The sequence below is a fragment of the Antennarius striatus genome, chromosome 19, assembly GCF_040054535.1.
Source record: "Antennarius striatus isolate MH-2024 chromosome 19, ASM4005453v1, whole genome shotgun sequence".
NCBI lineage: Eukaryota > Metazoa > Chordata > Actinopteri > Lophiiformes > Antennariidae > Antennarius > Antennarius striatus.
In genome coordinates, this window is record NC_090794.1 from 1,221,121 (window position 1) to 1,242,831 (window position 21,711).

At 48.4% G+C, this 21,711-nt stretch overlaps 1 protein-coding gene across 1 annotated transcript; it reads right to left on the minus strand.

Annotated features, from left to right (window-relative positions):
• Positions 1-867: 867 nt before the first annotated feature.
• Positions 868-21,120, minus strand: afg1lb (AFG1 like ATPase b). Its single transcript, XM_068341914.1, has 13 exons — positions 21,006-21,120; positions 20,489-20,781; positions 18,112-18,166; positions 17,633-17,734; positions 17,281-17,408; positions 13,767-13,866; positions 11,280-11,338; positions 4,582-4,664; positions 3,730-3,800; positions 3,025-3,125; positions 2,036-2,176; positions 1,835-1,942; positions 868-1,706 (listed from the first exon to the last, which is right to left on the minus strand). Exons 1-13 carry the CDS (start codon positions 21,118-21,120, stop codon positions 1,545-1,547), a joined length of 1,518 nt encoding a protein of 505 aa, XP_068198015.1. The 3' UTR covers positions 868-1,544.
• Between the last annotated feature and the right edge of the window lie 591 nt (positions 21,121-21,711).

Consider the following 21,711-nt stretch of genomic DNA (forward strand, 5'->3'; position numbering starts at 1 on the left):
GTGCTCTTCCTCCTCCTCTTCCTCTTCTTTGTTCCACCGAGGTCCTAAAGGTGCGCGTCCACCTGCGCGTCTGTGCAGGAATGCGCGTTCACGGCTGGCCATCAACGCTTCATTATTAGTGAATGGGCGCGTGGTGCGTTTGAGGACCCGTCAGACGTCGGAGAACCGACGTAGAACCCGTTAGAGCACGGTCAGGTTCGGGTCTCATCCTCACCGGGTCATGGGGTCAGCGGGTCACGGGGCTGCAGCTCGTGCGTGGATTCCAGCCGCAGCACGCTGTGACGCTTTTTGTTCCGTTTGCATCCAAGGGAAACGCTGACGCAGCAGTTCAGCTGCTGCAGCCCAGTGGAGGGTTATGACGTCACAAACGGTGACGTTCTGATTGTGCCTTGTGTTTGTAAACATTCCGGCCTCCATTGATTGGACGGTTTTTAATGAGACACACAGGATTGCATGTGCACGAGCACACAAGATGAGTGATGACGTCATGCTGACGGTTCGGAACCGAACCCCCCCCCCCACCCTGCAGATGCTGCTCACGGTTGTGACTCCACGTTGTCAGGGTGGGCGGGTCCAGGCCCGCGCCGTGCACGAGGATGACCTCATCCTCCCACCGAACACAACAAACCCCCCTGGAGCCGTCCTCAGCCCTCTGCTGCCACCTACAGGCGGCCAGGGGAAATCACATCCCTCTGCTGCCACCTACAGGCGGCCGGAGGAAGGACGCCCCCTCCGACTCATAAATTAACTTAAAGCTTTAATACTGTGGTCATTTTTAGAAGACAAGATAATTTAATAATAACTTCATTACAATTATAATTATATTATAATATAATTATATAATAATTAGTTATTCCTCCCTTAAATTTTTTTAGAAAATATTTCTGCACAAATGTTCCCGTTAGAACAAAATAAAATTCCAGTTTCCAAAAAATAAGAGAAACTGATAAAATTCTACAATTCTTATCCAGTTGATTTAAAACCAGATTTATAAACACAAACATCTTTTATTCTGATAATTTTCTGACACTGAAATGACCTCCAGACGAGCCTCTACGATCGTGACGAGGTGTGACATGTCCACAAACACAAACAAACAAACAAACAAACAAACAAACAAACCTGTCTCACCCACACTCACTCCGGTGGGTGAGACAGGTCCACGTTTCACCTCTGCTGGATGTATGTGGAACGTGAGGAGAACCTGGATCAGTTCTGGATCTGAACCCAGGACCTCCTGCCTGTGAGCTGACCGGTGTAACCATAGCTACAGCACATCACAGAACGCTATAGGTTCCTTTTTCCTCCAGGAAGACGTGGGTGAACATTATGAACTAATATCTGAGTGGGTTCAAGAGCAGCACAAGAATACGCCGCCATCTAATTTCCCTCCACTAGAGGGCAGCAGCCAGCTATCCTGGGGGGCGTTTGCCCCCTTTTCTCTCTGCAATCAGAGCCGATTTGCCCTGAAGTTTACCCATGATGCACCAGACCGTGAAGCACACACAAAACGCTTCTGGTTCCCGCGTGGTTAAATATTTACATCACATCAACGGTGGCATCTTGATGTGACTCTTGCGGCGGCGGCGGCGGTCTCCGTCCAGCCAATAGGACGCCGTCTGCATCTCCACCAGCCTGGAGACGGTCCTCCTGAAGGCGAAGGTCTCCTCTTCGGCCGAGAACAGCGTCAGACGCTCCGCTGCTTCCTGGAAGACGAGCCGACATCGGCGTCAAACCCAAACCAGGCGTTACTGTCTCTTTAAGAGCAAATCGGTGATGTCATTGCCACACGTTGCCTTCAGGGCCGCTGGGTGATTTAATTCTGTTTTTTTACCCCGCTGAGTCCCAGGTCGTCCAGCAGCTGGCGGTCCCTCTCGCCACTCCCTCCGCCATGGACGAACAGCTGATGGACCGGCGCCTCCGCCAGCAGCACCACCCTCACCTGGAACAGGAGGAGACGGCGTCAGCGTCAAGGTAACGCTCCTGAAGGAGGCGGGAGGGGTTGCATCTGGCCCCTCCCACCCCGGACACACACCTTGTGGTCGTAGAAGGTGTCGATAAGCGTGGTAAAGCGCCGGGCCTGGTCCTTCAGGGTCACTGTCATCACGGGAACGTGGCGAATGAGGACGGTGTCAAACAGTCGCGCCATTTCCAGGTAGTCACCGGCCCCCAGGTTCTGGAAAACAACCGGGGGGCTGGGGGGGTTACTCCTGTCCATCGCCAGGAAGAATCGCACGGATTTATAGTTTTATTTGAACCATTTAATTTACTTCAAATGATGAGAAAGAAAAGTTCAGGGTTCTTATTCCACAAATAAAAAAATAAAACGATGAGATATGATGAGGTAAGATAGGATGAGGAAAAAATGACACGGAAGAGATGAGATAGGGTGAGATAGGATGAGAAAGTACGGCATAACATGAAAAGAGATTAAATGAGATAAATGAGATGAGCTGTAGGAGGAGATGAGAGGGTGAGATAATATAGGATGATAAAAATGACAGGATGAGATGAAGAAGGGTGAGACAGGATTTGCTAGAATAGGATGAGATGAGATTGTGCCAGATGATAGGATAAGATGAGAGGATGAGATGAAATAGGATGAACTCGGATAAGATGAGACGAGATCGGATGAGACAAGATGAGATGAGATAGAATGAAGAGCTATATGAGGAGGAATGGATGAGATAAATTAGGATGAGAATAAAATGACATAAAATGAGATGAGGAAGGATGAGATCAAAAAAGGTGACATAGAATGGGATGAGATGAGATCAGATGAGATGAAATGTGATAAAAAAGTATGAGATGAGATAAGATAGGAGGAGATGAAATGAGACAGGATGAGGTGAGATGAAATGAGACAGGATGAGATGAGATGAAATGAGACAGGATGAGATGAGATGAGACAGGATAAGACAGGATGATATAGACTGAATGAGACAGGATGAGATGAGAGAGGTTTTGAGGAGGTTCTTTAAAGCTGCTGCGGTTCTGAAGGAGAACCAAACGTGTTCGACTCACTCGTCCACACAACTCCTCAAAGCTGCAGTCGGCGACGGAGCCGCACGTCTTCTCCAGGATCACGTCTCTGCCCAGGACCGTCATCAACCGGGGGCCCGTTGCTATGGAAACACACACCAACAATACAACCGATGCTCTGTTCACACAGGTTCCACATGACATTCACACAGAATTGATCTGTCAGGGTGATGAAGGATGAGGAAGGTAAACAGGCGCCGGCCTTGATGAAGGGATGAGTCTCTGAGATCCAATCAGGTTGAATGTTGTGTTGTCGTGTCACACAACAACAACAACAACAACAACAAGTGTGCAGTGAATAAAAGACACAAAGAAGAAACAGTTAAGAAATGACGGTGCTAAACTGTCAGTCTGCTGCAGCTACTGGCGAGTAATGCTAACGTTAGCATTTAGCGAGCCAGATCAGAAAATCTAGAAAGAATAAATTATCATTAATAATAAAATACTATTAATTGTAAAACTGTAAAGGTTGAAACAAAGAGATGTCATCATGACCCCTGAAACCATCAGTCACCCTGATTGGCTGACCTTCATCATGTGACTCCTGGACCCATAAGACCCGCCCCCTAGAATCTGGATCTTATTGGACTCAGATCAGGAACTTCAGGGGATAAATCCTGATCGGTTTCTTTTCCGATCTGATCTCAGATCAATCTGGATCAATAAATCTGCATTAGATCTCCTCACCGCTCTTTTCTCTGAAGGCCAGCTCCTCAAACAGCGCGTCCATGACGGCGTTGGCTCCGGGAGGCCCAGAGCTGAGGAGGAAACGCCCACAAAAACAAGAGAAGAAGAAGAAACAGGAAGTGAAGCGACAGGAGGAGGCGGGGCTTAGCTTCTCACTGGAGCTGTAAAAATTGGATTTTAAGATCTGAACACAAGCATTAGTCTCTGTGTGTGTGTGTGTGTGTGTGTGTGTGTGTGTGTGTGTGTGTGTGTGTGTGTGTGTGTGTGTGTGTGTGTGTGTGTGTGTGTGTGTGCAGGTAAAAGAGTGCAATGTGTTCCATTTACATAAACTGAAAAGACTAAACACTTGAAAGCGTGTTGTATGAGCAGCAGCAGTCATTCATTCTGTTTCACACACACACACAATAATACACACACACACACACACACACACACACACACACACACACACACACACACACACACACACACACAACTAGCTTTTAAAGCTCTAGCGTGTGTATTCTATTAATTCCTCTTCAGGTCTCGGAGGTGGTGCAGGTTTTATTCTCTGTTCTGCGCCGGTTTGTCTTCACCAGCCTGAACTGATGATGTGTACAAACAGTCCCAGTGTGTGTTTGTTTACTGGGGGTGTGGGGGGGTGATTGTGTTGTTGTTGTGGTTAATGGTGACTCGTAAACAGTCGGATGCTGGTGTGTGGATCTTTTACCGTTTGGATGTCGACCTTTAATTCTGTTTAACGTGTTGATGTTGATGTTGATGTGTTTGTTTACTCTATCACCTTTTATTAATGTTTAGTGTGTGTGTGTGTGTGTGTGTGTGTGTGTGTGTGTGTGTGTGTGTGTGTCTCACAGGTAGTAGTGTTTCCCTCCAGGCGTCTCATCCAGTCTCCTGTAGTCGATCCCTGAGTCCAGGCGGATTGTGTGGCAGTGCTCCTACACAAACAAACAAACAAACAAACAAAGGTGTGTGTAAATGTTGGACAAAGATAAAATGACAATGGAAACACGATGAAAACTGTTTCCACCAGTGTGTTTGTTTGTTTGTTGTCTGGATCTGTACTACAGCTGAGGAACATCCCTGCTGTTCCAGTGAATCATTTGGTTTGTTCTTCTTCTTTTGTTTACTTGACGACCACGGTGTGATGTCACTTCCTTTAACGGCTCTAAAAGTAAGAACAACCCAAACAGGAAGTGTTAGCCCCCCTCTTTTCATCGGACCGGGTAAAGATACCTAACCCTAACCCCAACCCTGACCCTATCTCCAACCATTACACTAGTTCTAACCCCAATCCTAACTCTAACCCCAACACTGACTCCAATCCTATCCCTAATCCTAATTCTAACCCTGATTCTAGCGCCAATCCTAACCCTAACCACAATCCTAACTCCAACCCTAATCCTATCCCTAATCCTAATTCTAACCCTAATTCTAACCCTAATCCTAATCCTAACCCCAACCCTGATCCTAACTCTGACAATAACACCAACCCTGGCTGTAATCCTAACTCTAATTCTAACATTAACACTAATCCTAACCCTGACCCTAATCCTAACCCAAATCCTAATCCTAACTCCAATCCTGGCCTGAGCGTTTGCTGACCTCAGCAGGACGACTCAGAACTTTTAAATGCTTTGGACTGCATTCACCTTCGACCCCTGACCTCTGGACGGTGCGTTCAGGTGCAGACTTCATTCTGGTGGACTAACTCTTCCCGTTTCCTCTGAATCTGTCTTCCTGTCCTCTGACAGCGTCTCCATTGTTCCCGCCGCCATTCAGCAGCGATAAAGTCGAGTGAACTCGACGGTTCGGAGTTCAAACTTTTTTTCCGCTCGGTGTAAAACGTCAACGGGATTCATGTCAGGGAGTTCGGCGCAAACTGTAATCATCATCTCCGCCGTTCTATCAAAGAAAAGAAAGGAACCGCATATCATCCCATCGGTGGCGGCGCCGGCTGACGGAGGACTCGCCGACAGCTCGGGATAAATTATGAAATCAGTGAATTTCTGCCACTGGCCCCCTTAAGCGGAGGGATAATTAGTAATCATCACAAAGCAAGGGGACGGAAATACTCCATTCTTCTCCGCTGTCAACTTCTTATCTCCGTGTCCGCTCACACAAACGGGGTTCCCACTCAGAGCCAATTGGCAGAATCAGGCTTAATAACAACCTGACAAACTCGCCCTCCCCCACTCACAAAAGGGAGGTGTCATTTCATCAACCTAGCCTGACCTCGCCAACGGGTAAATAGTCGCTTCCCAAAACGGGAGGAGCAAGAAAAAAAAAAAAAAAACGGGAGAAAACTTGTCATCATTAGAACCTGTTTTTTTTCTGCACCCCCCCACTACCACCCCCCATTCAGGAGGCGCCCCTACCTGCGACGAAGACGCTGCTCGGTGGAGGTACAAAGGAGGAGGACTGGAAACACAATCAGCGGTGATGATTCCATTGGTTATTTATAATCAGATGAGGCTGAGGCCTGCTGGGTCATTACTTGATTATCCGTCTTGAGAGGATTGTCAAGTTCTCACTCCTCCGAGATTTCATCCGCCCACAAAGTGGTCGCGTCCCCCCCCCCAGCCCCCCCTCCACCGGCGGCTCCTCTCTTACTTTATCTCTTTATCTCCGGCAGCACTTCTTATCTTTTATCGAAGAGGCATCCGCGTCGTCCTTTTGATGATGGAATCAACTTTGGCGCCATTTATTGGAGCCAAACCGACGCGCCGAAATTTTGTTGAGAGGATTAACAGGTTGAAAGATAAATCCAGAATTTTCTTTCATTAATTTTTTTTGCATTTTTTTCCCTGGTTACAAATAAAAACCCGACTGAATTAACTTCCGATAAACTCTGCATTGGAGACGTGAACTTTTCTCTGGATCTGCACCAAAATTTGTGTCACGAAAATCGATTTTGGAATCAAAATGAAGAAAAATGTTTTTTTTTAAATTATTTTATTTTTTTAAATTTTATTTTGGAATCTATCCTTTGGTCCGGATCCACAGAAAACATTCCCAGTTTTCTTACCAGAACTCTGTGTATTAGTTTGTTTGTGATCCTGCTAACAAACAGCTACAGATGCTAACATGGAGCTGCTTCGCTTTGCTTTGTAGAATTTATCTGAACCTTTCAAATTCAATGACATTTAAAAAAAAAAAAAAGCTAATTCCTCCATAAATGAAGTGTTTATTCGATTATCTCCACTTTATTAACCTTTAGGGGGGTGGAAACCGGCTTTACTGGCAAAATTTCCCCACTCACACGGATGCATTCATCGACTCAAGATGGGAGGGGCGGGCGGGTGAGGGTGGTGGTGGTGGGGGGGGGACATGAGAATCTCTTTGGAAGAAAGTCATCCAAACACATGTAGCTCCAATCACGCCATTGTCCCGGCTGTCCACTCTCTCTCTGCCTGGACAGCCATTTAGCATAAAAACAGAGTGTCTGCCTCTGCCCCCCCCGCCTCCCTGGACCCCCACCCCACCCCACCCGCCGTATCTTTCTCCATCCTTTACTCCTCAAAAAGTTGCTTTTGAGTTTTTCAAAGAGCGCGGCGCCATTGAGCCGCAACAAAAGCCAAGGATAGCTGACTATCGGGGCTGATGAGGTCCACTCCCTCATTACCCGCCAGCAGAAAACATTTGATGCTGCTTTTTTTTTTTTTTTTTGTTTGGCCAAAGAGAATTGACCAGGCCTCAAAGAAATGAGGGGTGGGAAGGCTGAAAAAGAGACCGGGGGGGGGACAAGGTGGGAGGGGAAGAGGGGAAAGGTTGTCGCTCATTCAACCGTGTGTGTGTCTTACAGCCTTGTGTGGAGGGAGAGAAGAAAGAAAGGAGGGAGGGAGAGAAAGGTCGAGAGAGAGAGAGATGGGGGGAGAAAGCTTAAAACACTGCCTTTATGCTGGATAGTTCTGGACGACTCTTGTGACATCAAAGTGTTTTCACTAACTCTGTGTGCGTGTGTGTGTGTCTGTGTGTGTGTGTGTGTGTGTGTGTGTGTGTGTGTGTGTGTGTGTGTGTGTGTGTGTGTGTGTGTGTGTGTGGCGGGGGTGTATCTAGTGATTTTATTCACTCTCGTCTTGGGAGGGAGGTGGTGGTGGTGACAATGTGAACACCCTAATTACACCTAATGATCTATTCCCTTAAAGTGTGACTGCCTTGGGCCGCCCCAGGTTTGTTCTGAGAGGTCGTTCTCACAACCTACCCCCCACCCCCACTGGCTGCCTCCCACCGTCCCATCGGCTCAGCTGCTCCTCTTTTCAGGTTTGGGGCCCCACCTTTCGTGATCCGAGGCCCCCGAAACGCCAGAACTTGCTTGGAATTCGTTGGGAGCCTGCGCTACATCCACCTGGCCAGAGGAGGCGCCACCTCTTTTCAGCAGCAAAGAGCCACGCGTGGACTCACTGGTTTCATGGTGCATTCATGTGTTCCCGTCTAAGATAGCATCAACCCGTCCAACGACGACGTAAAAACGTTAGCACACGCTAGCGTCCCCGCTACGATTCAGGGCCCCACTGGGATTCAGGTCCCCACTACGTTTCGAGTCCCCCGCTCGACTGCCCCAAACTAAAGCGCTACGGTTTCCTCTGGCATGACGTCTTTGAAGCCATTTCTCCTCACGCCAGCGTCGGGAGCATCCACAGCTAAATCAGTTAGCGACCTTCACACCTTTGTGACATCATTACACTCAAAATCACGAAAAGGAGGCGGGGCAACAACGAATGAAACGGCGAGAATAAAACGACAAAGTTACAAGCCTTCAGATTGCAGGTGGCCTGTTTTACAAGTGAATGCATACAGCCTCCCCACCCCCCCACTGCATGAATGCACGATGATCAAACACACGGACACGTGCACACGGATGATAAAAGCGTCAGTTAGGCAGCGGCGGGAAAAAAAAAAAAAAAAGAGCCAAGGTGACAAATTTCAATTAAAAGCGAGCGCGGTAAACACGCCCGAATTCATTCCGCTTGTTTTTTTAAATTTTAAATCGATTTAATTGTCATTTTTCTTTTTTTTTTAAACGGAAGCGAATCGTCGATATGAAAGAAGCGAGCGCCGCGGCCCCCCGCCGTTAAAAATGTTCCCCCACAAGACAATGACAGTCATCAAACATCAACATCCATTCCATCTGAACTGGCAACCTTCCAGCTCTTCACAGGCCGTCCTTCTTCACCAAGGTCTTCCTCGAGGACCAACGCCGCTCTCCTCCATCATCCCATCTTTATTTATTTTCTTCCTTTTCCCATTCTCGCTAAAATAACAAATTAATAAAGGAGGGACGAATACCGCAGAAAAACCAAAAAGACTCAATCGGCTTTGCCTCAGGGTTGTTGTCATGTCATCCCCTCCCCTCTCTCCACCTTCATCAACATCATCACCATCATCATCATCATCGTCATCATCGGCGGCATTGTGCCGTCTAACAAACGGATGGAAAATAAAGTCACTATTCTGCTACCAAAATACAGGGACGTGACCTTGGGCGAGTAAAGCCAGCAAGCAGAACAGGATGGCGATGGAATAAAGAGCGGGGATGGAGGGGACGAGTGAGGACGGCGATGAAAGGTGGAGTGGAGAGGGAGGACAGAGAAAGAGTGTCTTAGTTACAATACTGGCAGTGTCCATTAAAAAAGCCCTTAAACCCTGTATTTTGGAGAACTCTGAGCTTTGCCATGGCGACAAAGAAAAACAACTGAATAGATTTCCTGATGGAGCTGAAAAGGACAAGAAATTACAAACGACCGCGCGAATGGAAAAAAAACTAGTAAACAAAGTAAACAAGAAAAAAGCATTCAGGGACTTTTAGGTTCGGTGAGTTGGGCGTCTCGCGTGTCCTCGGATTGGTTTTCGCATTTAGGGAACTGGAGTGTGTGTGTGTGTGTGTGTGTGTTAAAAAAAAAAGGGTGTCCGGCTAATCAGAAGTCAATAGTTAAATAAAGATGTCAGCGCCGGATTAACCTCCACTCCCCCAACTCAGGTGATGAGGAGGAGAGGTCAGCCACCCCCCCCATAGAAATGCACCAACTGGAAGGAGAAACCCCCCCCAGTCCTGCAAGCATTAACGCAATCTATTAAGGGTCAGCTAGTTAGCGGCGCGACCTCGCTAAAATGTGCCCCAACTTTACGGAATCGGGACGCTTTAGAGGCACGGGTGGAAAAATTTGTAAAAAAACCCAGATGGCCTCACAAAGGGGGGCTGGGGGGGTGCACAGGACACCCCCGAAAGGAAGGAGTAGAGGGGGCCAAACGCCATTCAGAAGCTGGATGGAGGGGGGATTAGAGAGGGCAACGGAGCAGGGTGACACTGGTTGACCAGCAGATAGAAGAACGCACGCAAATGTACGATTTAGACACGACCGCCACCGGTTGTTTTATTTTTAAATACTTTATTTGGGGTGCGTTCAAGTAATGTTTTTAAAATTGTACAGCAAACATTCCTGCAGAAAAAAGAAGACTTATTCCAGTTCCTTTTCCATCCTCTGGGTGGCGATAGAGTTCAGGGCTACTCATTCATTCTTTGAATTTAACCTCCGATCCGGTCAATTTTTATCCGTTTTATCCAAATTTTATCAAAGTTTTATTGTTTTTTATTGTGTTGGATGCTATAAATTAACATGGCTAATTCCCAGAAGTGATTTCTAATAGATTCTTGAACGCTTTTAGTCGATGATGTCATCGCTGCTGAGAAAATGGGTTCTCTGGTTAAATAAAGGTTAAATAAAATACAAAAATGAACTTTTAGATGCTACTTTAACCTCGTAAAAATGAGTTCCTTTTGAATCCTGAGTTTAACGCCTGAACTGATGACTCCAGATCACCAACACGGAATGAGATGGAGATTTCCAACGTTTTTGAATAGATCGGTAAAACATTTATATTATACTTAATATTCCCATTACATCCATCCCAACTTTTTAGTTTAGTTTAGTTTATTTGAAGGGGACAATGCAATTCTCTAAAACACATAATTATACGTGGTTAAAAAAGCCAGAATTAGCCAGAAGGCTAGTTTTCATCTCTAGTCCCCTAGTCATGATGTATAAAAAGCAGTAAAATAGTGAAATCAGTAAAACATATCTACAATATAGTAAAAATATACATAATGTTTCGGATCCGAAGTCGCGAATGCCAATAAAAGGCGTTAGAATGCTGCCGTCTGTGGCAAAATGCACGATAATAAATTATTATGCATTTATTTACAATCCGGATCACTCCCAACACATCAGGCGGGATAATAGTTCAACCTGCTTAAATTGCAAAGTAGATTTTTTCGTAGCTGTAAATGCTAACGCCCACCTCTCGACAGCGCCGACCCCCAACCCCCCCACCCATCCCAAACGCCACCGCACCTTTTGAAGTGCAAGCAGCCTTGGGTCAGTCGCGTCTCCCTGAATCCCGGTGGGATCAAACGGCTTTGTGACGCTGTGTGCGAGGCGCCGGGAAGCAGGAAACATCAAACCGATAAAGAGCTACCTCTTTAGCGGCGTGTGTTTATAGGCGATAAACAAGTGAATAAATTAGATAGACAAGAGGCATGACTTTGTTTCTACCTTCAGCACGTCGATGAAAGGCAGGAAGGTGTCCCTCTGAAGTCCGTTTTTGTACAGATCTGAAAGAGGAGGGGAGGGCCTGTGTTAGCGCTGCTGTTTAGCCTCCTAATAATGTCATTCCCCCGCCGCAGATTGGCAGATAAAGTGGCTATTGATGAACTGAAGGGTGGGTGGGGGAGGCAGGACAAAGGGACGGGGGACCAGGAGAGAAAAATGGATTTCTCTACCGGCAGCGGCAGCAACATAAAATTCATTACATTCCCAAACAATGGTGGTGAGAGAAAGGACTGTCGCCTTTTCAGCGCAGACAATGTCCGCCGCGGCGCACTGAATAGAGGTTTCAATTAGCTCGGCTGGAACAAATTACATCTGAAGTAGCATCCCTGATAGATAGATAAAACAGATAGGGATGCACACACACACACACACACACACACACACACAAACACACACGTATACACCCGGCCTTTAGCTCTCCAGCTGCAAACACACACGGGCGGCGTCGACGTTCGAGCTCCTGGCGAGCAGCCGCACCTGAGATACGGGACGGCGTTGAGTTCAGGAGGCGGCTAACGTCGAGGAAACGGGACCGGCTTCACATGTCGGGTCGGTGGTCGGCTTAGCTTAGTTTAGCTTGAAAACTGAGCCTGACTTTAAACATGGGATAGGGACTCGACCCAAACCACCTTCCAATATCTTGACAATATGGCGCCGTAGAGCCAATAAATGGAACATCTTGAATCAGAATGGCGTTTCACGTTGTCATGCTAAGCTAAGCTAGGCTAAGCTAATGACGCCAACATATTTCCCTTCAGACTGGTATCCTGTTCAAAGTGTCGCATAAATATATCCTCACACCATCGTATTCGTAGTTGTTGAAACCTTTGACTCTTCGCTGCCCCCTTGTGGCGGGAATATCAGGCTCCGGTTGACCCGAACTGCGCCGTACGAGCATTTTATCTCTCTATTGAGTTGGGTTTTTTTTTTAAACAAGCGCTCTTCTTCCTCAGCTGTTTGGGAAAATGATGAAACCCTGTTCTGGTTGGAAGAAACATGCGAAGTTTTTACGACTGGATCGTCCGTTCTGGTTGGACTGCTACTTTAAATTATTCCAGACTATTATTCCGGAATACAAACTTTATTCCCTCTTGTTGGCGACGTCTCTACTCCACTACAGACGGACTACTTTAAAGCCCGGTTGTCTCTGACGCCTTTCGCGGCTCCATTAACCGGGTAATTAATACCGAGGAGGCTCTCCATGGAGTTTGATTGGTTCGTAGCTTTGTTCTTAAAAGCTTCTATATATCACAGATTGGCCTCTTTGTCCGCGACGCCTGTCTTTGCTGCCCTCCACTCGGCGCCCACTCCAGAGTGACACATCAACCCCCCCCCCCCCCCCCCCGGGCGAAGAAACACGCAAGACGGCACGACCGTGCATTTACCAGCGCCGCCTCGGCGTCCCTTCTTCAACCTGGCAGTAAATGCAACATCAAAGTCTGTTTAAAGGTTGTGTCATCGCACTGAGCGCCCCCCCACCCCACCCAAACCCATCCAACCGCACACTCCCACCCCAGTTAATTGCTTTACGGTGGTTTTTATAAAAGGCTAGGAACCTTGTGATAAAAAGTGTTTAATGAATAATGTAGATGTATGTAAAGCAGCTGAGGTGGTGAACCTTCTCCTGGGGGGTTCATGTGACCACCGGGGGGCAGCGAACAAACACGGCTCCATTACGAGGAGGTCGCGACGAACGAACGCAAAGCAGCCGTAAAAACAGAGACTTTTGATTTTTCTTCTTCCTTCATTCCGCCTCACGCTAAAAAGTTGGCTGGGATTGGCTCCGCCCACTTTGGCCTCCGTGAGTAACGCACGTTCATCGTGAACGTGGAGCACAGGTCACTTCCCCTACGGGACTAGAGGGTGTATAAAGATGTTTACCATCCTTGTGCTTCGTCTCATACTTGCTGTACTGCCTGTTGTACTTCCTGTTGTACTTCCTGTTGTACTGCCAGTTGTACTGCCTGTGTTATGCTGCCTGTTGTACTTCCTGTTGTACTGCCTGTTGTACTTCCTGTTGTACTTCCTGTTGTACTGCCTGTTGTACTTCCTGTTGTACTACCTGTTGTACTTCCTGTTGTACTGCCTGTTGTACTGCCTGTTGTACTGCCTGTTGTACTGCCTGTTGTACTGCCTGTTGTACTGCCTGTTGTACTTCCTGTTGTACTTCCTGTTGTACTGCCTGTTGTACTTCCTGTTGTACTACCTGTTGTACTTCCTGTTGTACTGCCTGTTGTACTGCCTGTTGTACTGCCTGTTGTACTGCCTGTTGTACTGCCTGTTTACCGTGGGTCAGAGGACTGTAATTTCCTCTGTGCTGTGTGTGGTACATCTGGTACACTTGACAACAAAGCTGACGTTGACTTTGACATTGGAACTCTTGTTTGACCACACCTTTCAATCGTACCCCCCTGAGCCCGTTGGACGTACCGTTGGGGGGTCGGTTGGAGGTGGCCACCACCACCACCCCGGTCCGGAACAGCGTCTGGAACAGCTGCTTCAGGATCACGGCATCAGCGACATCGGTCACCTGACCAGACAGAACCACAGAAGAAGAGACGCTACGTGACACAGGTAATGTATAATTTAGCTTCCGCCGCCAGCTGGCGCGGGTCTGAGGTCAAACCCAGACGGCGACACTCCACGTTGATTAGTGTCATTCAGGTGTTCAGCCCTTTGTGTCACACACACACACACACACACACACACACACACACACACACACACACACACACACACACACACTTGAACTGACTGCAAATGGTCACAAAGCATCTTTCTGTAGAGGACGAGTAGGCGGCGACAAGCTAATCAGCGGCGCCCGCTGAATCACACCAGGGTCGCCGTCAGCGCCGCCGTTCGCCACGGCCGCACGGAGGCAAACGCAGCCGCGCACGCGTGTCGCATGATCCAGACACAAGGCCGCGCGGCGACAAAACGTCGATTCAATGGGTTTTCATCGGCAACGTTTCCACAAAGGTCAATGACGGCGCTGAAGCAAGGCTGAAGCTGAAGAGCTCTGGCCTTTCCAGCAGCGAGCTGCGCCTCGCTTTTGTTCTCCTGCTCCCTGCGCTCGCTTTCGCCTCCTGCTCTCTGGGGAGATGTCGTGTTTACCCCATGATGCACGGCGGCGTGAAGCGTCACGTATGTAACGCGTCCGGTTTGACGCCCACTGGGCGGGGCCTCCAGGTCCATCAAGGTGATTTCAAAGTTAGTTGTTGTTCGGAGGTCTACTCTGGTGTCTGTACGCAACAAACTTCAGGTAGTGGGCGGGGTTACTGCGGTAGGGGGTGGAGTTACTCAGATAGTGGGTGGAGTTACTCAGATAGTGGGTGGAGATATTCAGGTAGTGGGTGGAGCTATTTGGGTAGTGGGTGGAGTCACTCAGGTAGTGGGTGGGGTTACTCAGGTAGTGGGTGGGGTTACTCAGGTAGTGGGTGGGGTTACTCAGGTAGTGGGTGGAGATAGTCCGGTAGTGGGTGGACATACTCCTGATCCAGAACACAGAGCTGACTGGGGGGTGGGGGTATCAAACGAGGACCCCCTCTACACCTACCACTTCCTGCCTCTTTTAACCCTTGGTGTGCTGGAGACAAACTAATGTGTGTATGAACACTGAAAACGACCAAACGCTACCTCGTCTGAGGGCGGAGTCGTCACTCACGTCTTTAAGAAAGGGCACAAAATGCCTTGTGTCCCCCCCTCTCCCCTCCTCCACCCCCACCCCCCCACTCCAGCCATACCCACAGCATATGCCTCCTTTCACACTCTGGAGAGTCATATTAGCCCCGCTGCCCTCGCCAATACTTGATTAACATTTGTGTTAAAGCCTTGATTTTGCTAAGGAGGGTGGCTCGGGGCATCAGTGTGTGTGTGTGTGTGTGTGTGTGTGTGTGTGTGTGTGTAATGAGAATCAACAGCGAAGCCAAGGCTTGCTCTCTCTGAAAGAGCCCCCCCCCCCAATCCCTCCCCTCATTCACCCCCCCCGGTTTCCTCCGACCGCAGGATTTTATTTTCATTTCAAAAGAATCATTTAAAAATGACCTTTTATACAACCTGGTTTTGTTTATTCATGCGCCCCAAACACGGGCATCACATGAGGGGCAATATTGATTGCTGAATGAGTCTGGGGGGGGGGGGTACCCACAGAATGAGAATGGTGGAAAGGGAGGGGGGGGCAGCACTTGTAAACACAAAAAAATAATGGTGCAATCTCCGTCGGGCCAATGGCGATATTTAAATGAGCATCCAATTACGGGAGCGGCGGTTGGTCGGCGGCGGCGGCGCACGGGGGCCAAATTAAAGCCCTTTTGATGTCCCACCTCTTTATGTACACAACCTACGGGCGATTTCGGGGGCCGCGGCGCCGACACAATGACGCTCCGGCGTCTTCTTCCTCCTCTTCTTCCTCCCGTCTTTTCCATCTTGGACCTCTCAAATGGTAAGTATTCATTAGCAGAGTGGTGGGGGGGGGGGTAAAAAAAAAAAGAGGAGGAGGAGGGTGGTGGTGGTGGTCGGGGGGGGGCTACAAATTACTGATAATGGCGCGTCGCTAATGAAGAGAATGGAGAAATGTCATTAGCATTTAAGAGGATAAGATCCATCTGACCCGCTGCCGCCGCGGCAACCGCATCCGCCAGTCGCCTCCTAGCTCCACCCACTTAAGGAAGCAGGAGAGAGCAACTGATACCTCATTAGCATGGCTGAGTGGAGGAAGATGCTGATTGGCCGGCGTCACCCCCCCCCCCTCCATCATCGCCAACTCTCCCAACCTCGCGACCTCTTGTTGATGCATCACAAACAACACGCGCACGCCACCCCCCCCCCCCCCACACACACACACACCATTCACAGTCGACGAGTGAGAAACGCCGCCGCCGCCGAACAAAACAAATCAATGAGGAGACGCACAAACGGCGCCGGGCGGCGGTTTGAAACGGGATGAAAGGAGCGGCTCTTGATCCTCGCAGACGAGTCGTTAAAGGGAGCAAGCGCACCTTCTGTGACCTTTGACCCCCCCCCCCAGCCAGCATTAACTGTAATGATATCAGTGAGAGGAGCGGCATTGTGCCGCTAACAGATGCGTGTCTCTCCGGCGCCGCGGCGCTGATGGATGAAAGGCGAGCACAACAAAAAACAACACAATTTGGATGGAGCTCTCTGATTGGCTACTGACTCGACACCTCGATGCAGGTGGTATTCCACGTGTAAATCACTCCAACATGGGGAGGGAGAGTTTTTTGTAAGATGCAATACTCAAACTGGCCACTAGGTGTCCCCAGTCCTGCTTCAGCGGTTCACAAGTAAAACAGAACAAGACCCAGTTTTAACAAGAAAACACACAAAAGGCACATTTCCATTTTTTTTAGATGTCAGTAAACGCATCGTCACGTTCCCGTCTGTCGCTTTTTCAGACGCTCTCTTTTTTTTTTTTTAAATTCCATTCTTAATTCCACCTCTTTCTCTTTTTCATCCCCATGTTTTGTTCTTTCTCTATTTTACTCCATCTCGTCCTTGAGCCGCTGCCGTGACCAAATTCCACCCTTTTCCCGATCGATAAATATTTATCTGACATAAATATGGCAGCGGCTACAGAGGAATGAAACGCTTATGAAAGGTGAATTTTATTTAAGAGGGAATAAAATGTTGTTTAAGCTGCCGTGAATCTGAAAATAATGAATAAAAAAGCGTAAAGAACGAGTTTAATCATCTATGAATCATTACTTCAGCAGAAACTTCACCTCTTCCTGTTAAACTTCTGCCGCAGCGACATTTTTCCTTCCTCTTTTGCAAACTTCCACCTTAAAACCGCCTTAAAAGCCGTCTGAATCACATTTACTGGAACTTCTTTGCTTTGATCGGCAAATCGGCAATCGATTCTTCCTGTCTGACGTTCCGGCGGGTTTTTAAAGAACCGCACACACACACACACACACCCTCTCACCTGAAACTCGTCGAAACACAGGAGGCAGGTTTCATCGCTGATCTCCATGGCAACCGGCGCTACGGGGTCATAGGTGAACATTTCCCCCAGCCGTCGTTTTGGCAGGCTTTGTTTCCTCCGATGGATCCCTTGAAGCGACACACAAACGTTAGCGTGTCTTAGCGCACACCTGCGACAGCAAAAAAACCCCGACAGCGAATAATTTCAGCTGCGTGCATAATGGCTAACAATTAGCGATAGCGCTTCAGCACAAACACCGGGATAAATATAGCATCTCCTGCCGCGCGGAGGAGTCAGGATACTTCCTGGAGTCACGCGAGGCGGCTGGGGGTGGGGTGGGGGCGATGCTAACTTTTGTGGATGTCCAGCATGAAGGCGTTGAAGTGGACTCGTTTTTTGCGGGCGTTTCCCACGCGGGCGTAAAACATGTCCATCAGCATCGTCTTCCCGGTGCCTGGGAGAGAAGAAACCATCACTCAACAGAGACTGCAGCATCCTGCGACACCCCTGAATCCAACATTTGACCCTGACCGACACATTTTTGTGCCTCTGGCTCCCTGAAAACATTGCTTTTTGTTTAGTGGTTGTATCTCATCAGGTTTCAGAGATGTGGACCTAAAAAGGTATAAAAGTGCGCCAGCCAATAGAAAGCGCGTACGGCATCACATGACTGCCTTCAAAAAATCTGCGATGAGCGCAAAAGTTGAACTTTGACCTCTACCTTGTTTTCCAAAAGTCAAGGTCATCTCATCTTTCTGTCTGTAACGGTCACCAAGATATCTGGTGGACAGACGGACGTCTTTAATTTAGTCGTCGGGTAAAAAGTCTTACCGACGTCTCCGTGGATGTAGACGCCTCTGGGCGGAGGTGGCGGCGCCGCTTCCTCCTGTCGACGAAACGTAAATATCAGCGATAATACGGCGCGGTTCTCCATAAATACACGGGTTATCATTTAATGTAAGCAGCCGGTGACCTACATAAAGTTTCTTCCATTCATTAACATACGAGACTGGATCTAATAAACAAACGGCGCTGAGGCATTAAGCCACCGCTGCCGCGTGAGGTTTCACATTCTCCAGACCGGCCCGCGGCAGGGGGAGGAAGACAAAGGGGATCTAATCAACAAGACAAGCCGGGGTTCCCACGAAAGAAAAAGCATCATCAGAGGAACAATGGGGGGATTTGTCAGACAAAACGGAGGGGACTGGATGAGGCTCCATACGAGATGGAGTGGACTTGTCTATGCAGCCCGTTTAGCGCTGCTAATTGTGATACGGTACTGTTGCATTGAGGTGCTGCTGGAAGTCATTGTGCTGCCTGCCTCCCATCATCAAAAGGTCCTTGCTTAAAAAAAAACCCACACACACAAAAAAAAAAGACGTCTTGTGTGCGACCGAGCTGAGATCAAGCCAAAAAAATGCCCGAAGCATGCAAATGTGTTTCATCGTTAATAATAAGTTAGCATTCTGCTAGGTAGTGCTAGATGACAGATGTCCCCTGATGGCCGTACGTCTGCGTTTCTGGGCAACCGGGGGGGGGGGATAGCTCCGAAATGAACTTGGCGAAAAAAGAGAAAAAAAAAAAGGTCGGTCCTCTTGAAATTTAATTTCGGGGACTATTTGGCGGAGAAGGAACTCCGTGTCCCGGGCGCAAGTAGCACTTGACTCCGGTAAACGCAGACAATCGGCGATTGAAAGAGGAAATGAAAAACAAACTTGTTACCCATTTTCTCTCTCTCTCTCCGTCCTCGCTCGTCCCTTTGGAGGGAAAGCAGCGAGTCTTTCCTGTTCGCTTCTGGGGTAACAAGACTGTGACTCCTCCATGACTCCCCCAGGCTGCAACGCCAACGCTATTGAGCGTTGGTCGATGTCAGGAGAGACGGACCAGGACGGGTCCAACCGCGGCAATCGTCCAGCTGAGCTCTGGTCCCACCTCACCTGACGGCGTTTGGAGATTATCTACCAATCAGAGAGTCTCAGCTCGCTTTGACCGACCTGACGTTGGCCTACGACCTACGGGACGACCTGAGGAGGGCAGCCCTCCCCAAGAAAAGGACCTGTTGACCCCCTACCGCCCCCGTGACCCCGCCATGGCAGGTTGATATGAAGTCAAGTGTACGCTCCAGAGACATCAAGGGACACCAGGAGGAGGTGGGGGGGGGGGCCGGTCCAACCGGTGGGAGTGTTTGACAGGCAGAGCAAGAAAGAAGGTGCAAACGGGGAGGCGGGGGGGGTGTTGACAGCCTGACACCGAAGTGTTTGTCAGGCCCCCCGAATCAAAAGCGAAAAAGGACAAGAATGGTCCAGACAATAGGGATCCCCTCATTACTGCATGGGGACAGCGAGAGAGGGAGGGGGGCTGTCCCAGCAGGAGGTCCATCCCGCTGCCGAACCCCCGGGAGTCTGTGCCAGCCAACCAACGGGGGGGGAGCTCCCACCGCCAGAGACGAGACAGTCAGCGCTGACCTACAAACAACAACTAACCCCCCCACCCCCCATTCCAGCACTCACTCACACAATACGCTTCCCAGACACCCCCCCATCCTTCTGACCCGAGCCCCACGGCCACCGACAGTGATGTAACGCTGTTTACACCCCACCGAACGTCAGACACCAGGTGTGTTAGTAGACATTACCCACATTATAATCATTACAAATATCTGTTCACACCTGTAACAAGACCCAAAACCACCTACATGATAAAATAACACATACATTTATATTACTATAGTATGTATCCATCCGCCAACACGTGGTAAAGAACGAGATCCGGTCTCACTGATGTCGTATCCATCCACCAACACGTGGTAAAGAACGAGATACGGTCTCACTGATGTCGTATCCATCCGCCAACACGTGGTAAAGAACGAGATCCGGTCTCACTGATGTCGTATCCATCCGCCAACACGTGGTAAAGAACGAGATCCGGTCTCACTGATGTATCCATCCGCCAACACGTGGTAAAGAACGAGATGTGGTCTCGGCTGACGTTTATTAATTAATTTAAATGTTGAAACGATCCATTATACTCAAAGACACACACGAAAAGTCAAGTTTATTAAATAAAAAGCATCAGATTTGGATAAATTCATGAATATTTTCCCACCTTTTTGCTGTTTCTCATGTATAAACTCTTTGACAGATTCAAAATAAAAAGAGTTTGATGAGTTCAGGGGAGTGTTACATCACTTCCTGTCACGTGTTTTTACCTGAGCGCCGGATCCGCCACCTGTTTCTTCTGCTATAATGGGGGGGCCTCCATCCCTTCCAGGGGGACTCTTGGGGTCTTTATGGTGAAGCCTGGGTGGTGGTGTGTTCAAGTACACGCTGTTACTGTAGTTCTCCAGAGTGTCCTGCAGCTGGGCCAGCCTCTGGAGGACGTGTCGCTGCTGGGGGTCCCCCCTCAGGGACCCCCGCTGGACCAGGCGGTCATAGACCTTGATGGGACCGCTGTCCGCTGCTGGGGGGGCAGAAGAACTGGACGCCCTCCGACTACTGAAGCCTTAAACATAACGACAGGAGTGTTAAACTTGTACACAACCATAAAACCTTAAATACGCACACATATATACAGTATATATATAAAATGAATGTTTCAATATATACTGTATTTTAATAATAAATTGAAAGACATGAGTGACGTCACCTACGAACTTCCTAAACATGTAACGTTTCCGCTCAAAAACATTTTATTTTATTTCATAAACGTGACGTATTGACGCCCACCTGTCCCGGTGCGCGTGATGGACCCACAAATCCGTTTCACAGACGTCACAAATGCTTCACGTAGCAGAAATCTAATGGAGCTTCGGACACCGGCAGGTAGCGAGTGAGCCGCCATGATGGTTCAAACCCGAAAACTTTATTGACATCGCAAGGATAACAAAAACGGAAGTAGAGAAGTAACAACTTTAAATGTTTTTCTCTTCCAGTATAGTAATAGTCTTTATTATTGCTTTGTATTTGATGACATCAGCAACAGAAAAAGTATTAGTATGGATCCTTGATGTTTATTCGACTAGATGTATTAATTAATTTATTCGAACAAATGCAGAATGAGAACTTAGATCTGTATAACATCTATAAATGAATTAATAAAAATAAACAACTTGATGAATCAGAGTAAGAATAAAACAGTGAACGTCTTAAATAAAAATAGTCATCCCATTTGAGTTGGGTGGATATTGACATGCTAAGGGGGGGCAGGGGGGTCGCTCTCATCTTTATCTGAAATTAATTAGTTTAAATGTTGTTATAACGTCATTATGTAGACCGCGGAGTTGTAAACAAACCGAGCAGCAGGTGGCCGCGGTGTCAGCTGAACCTCAGCTGATCGGAAGTCCCGCGGAACGGCCTCACAAGCTGGCGACAGTCGGAGCGGTGAGAACAGCGGAAGTTGGACGGGTGTCCTTCAAATTAAAAGCTACACTTT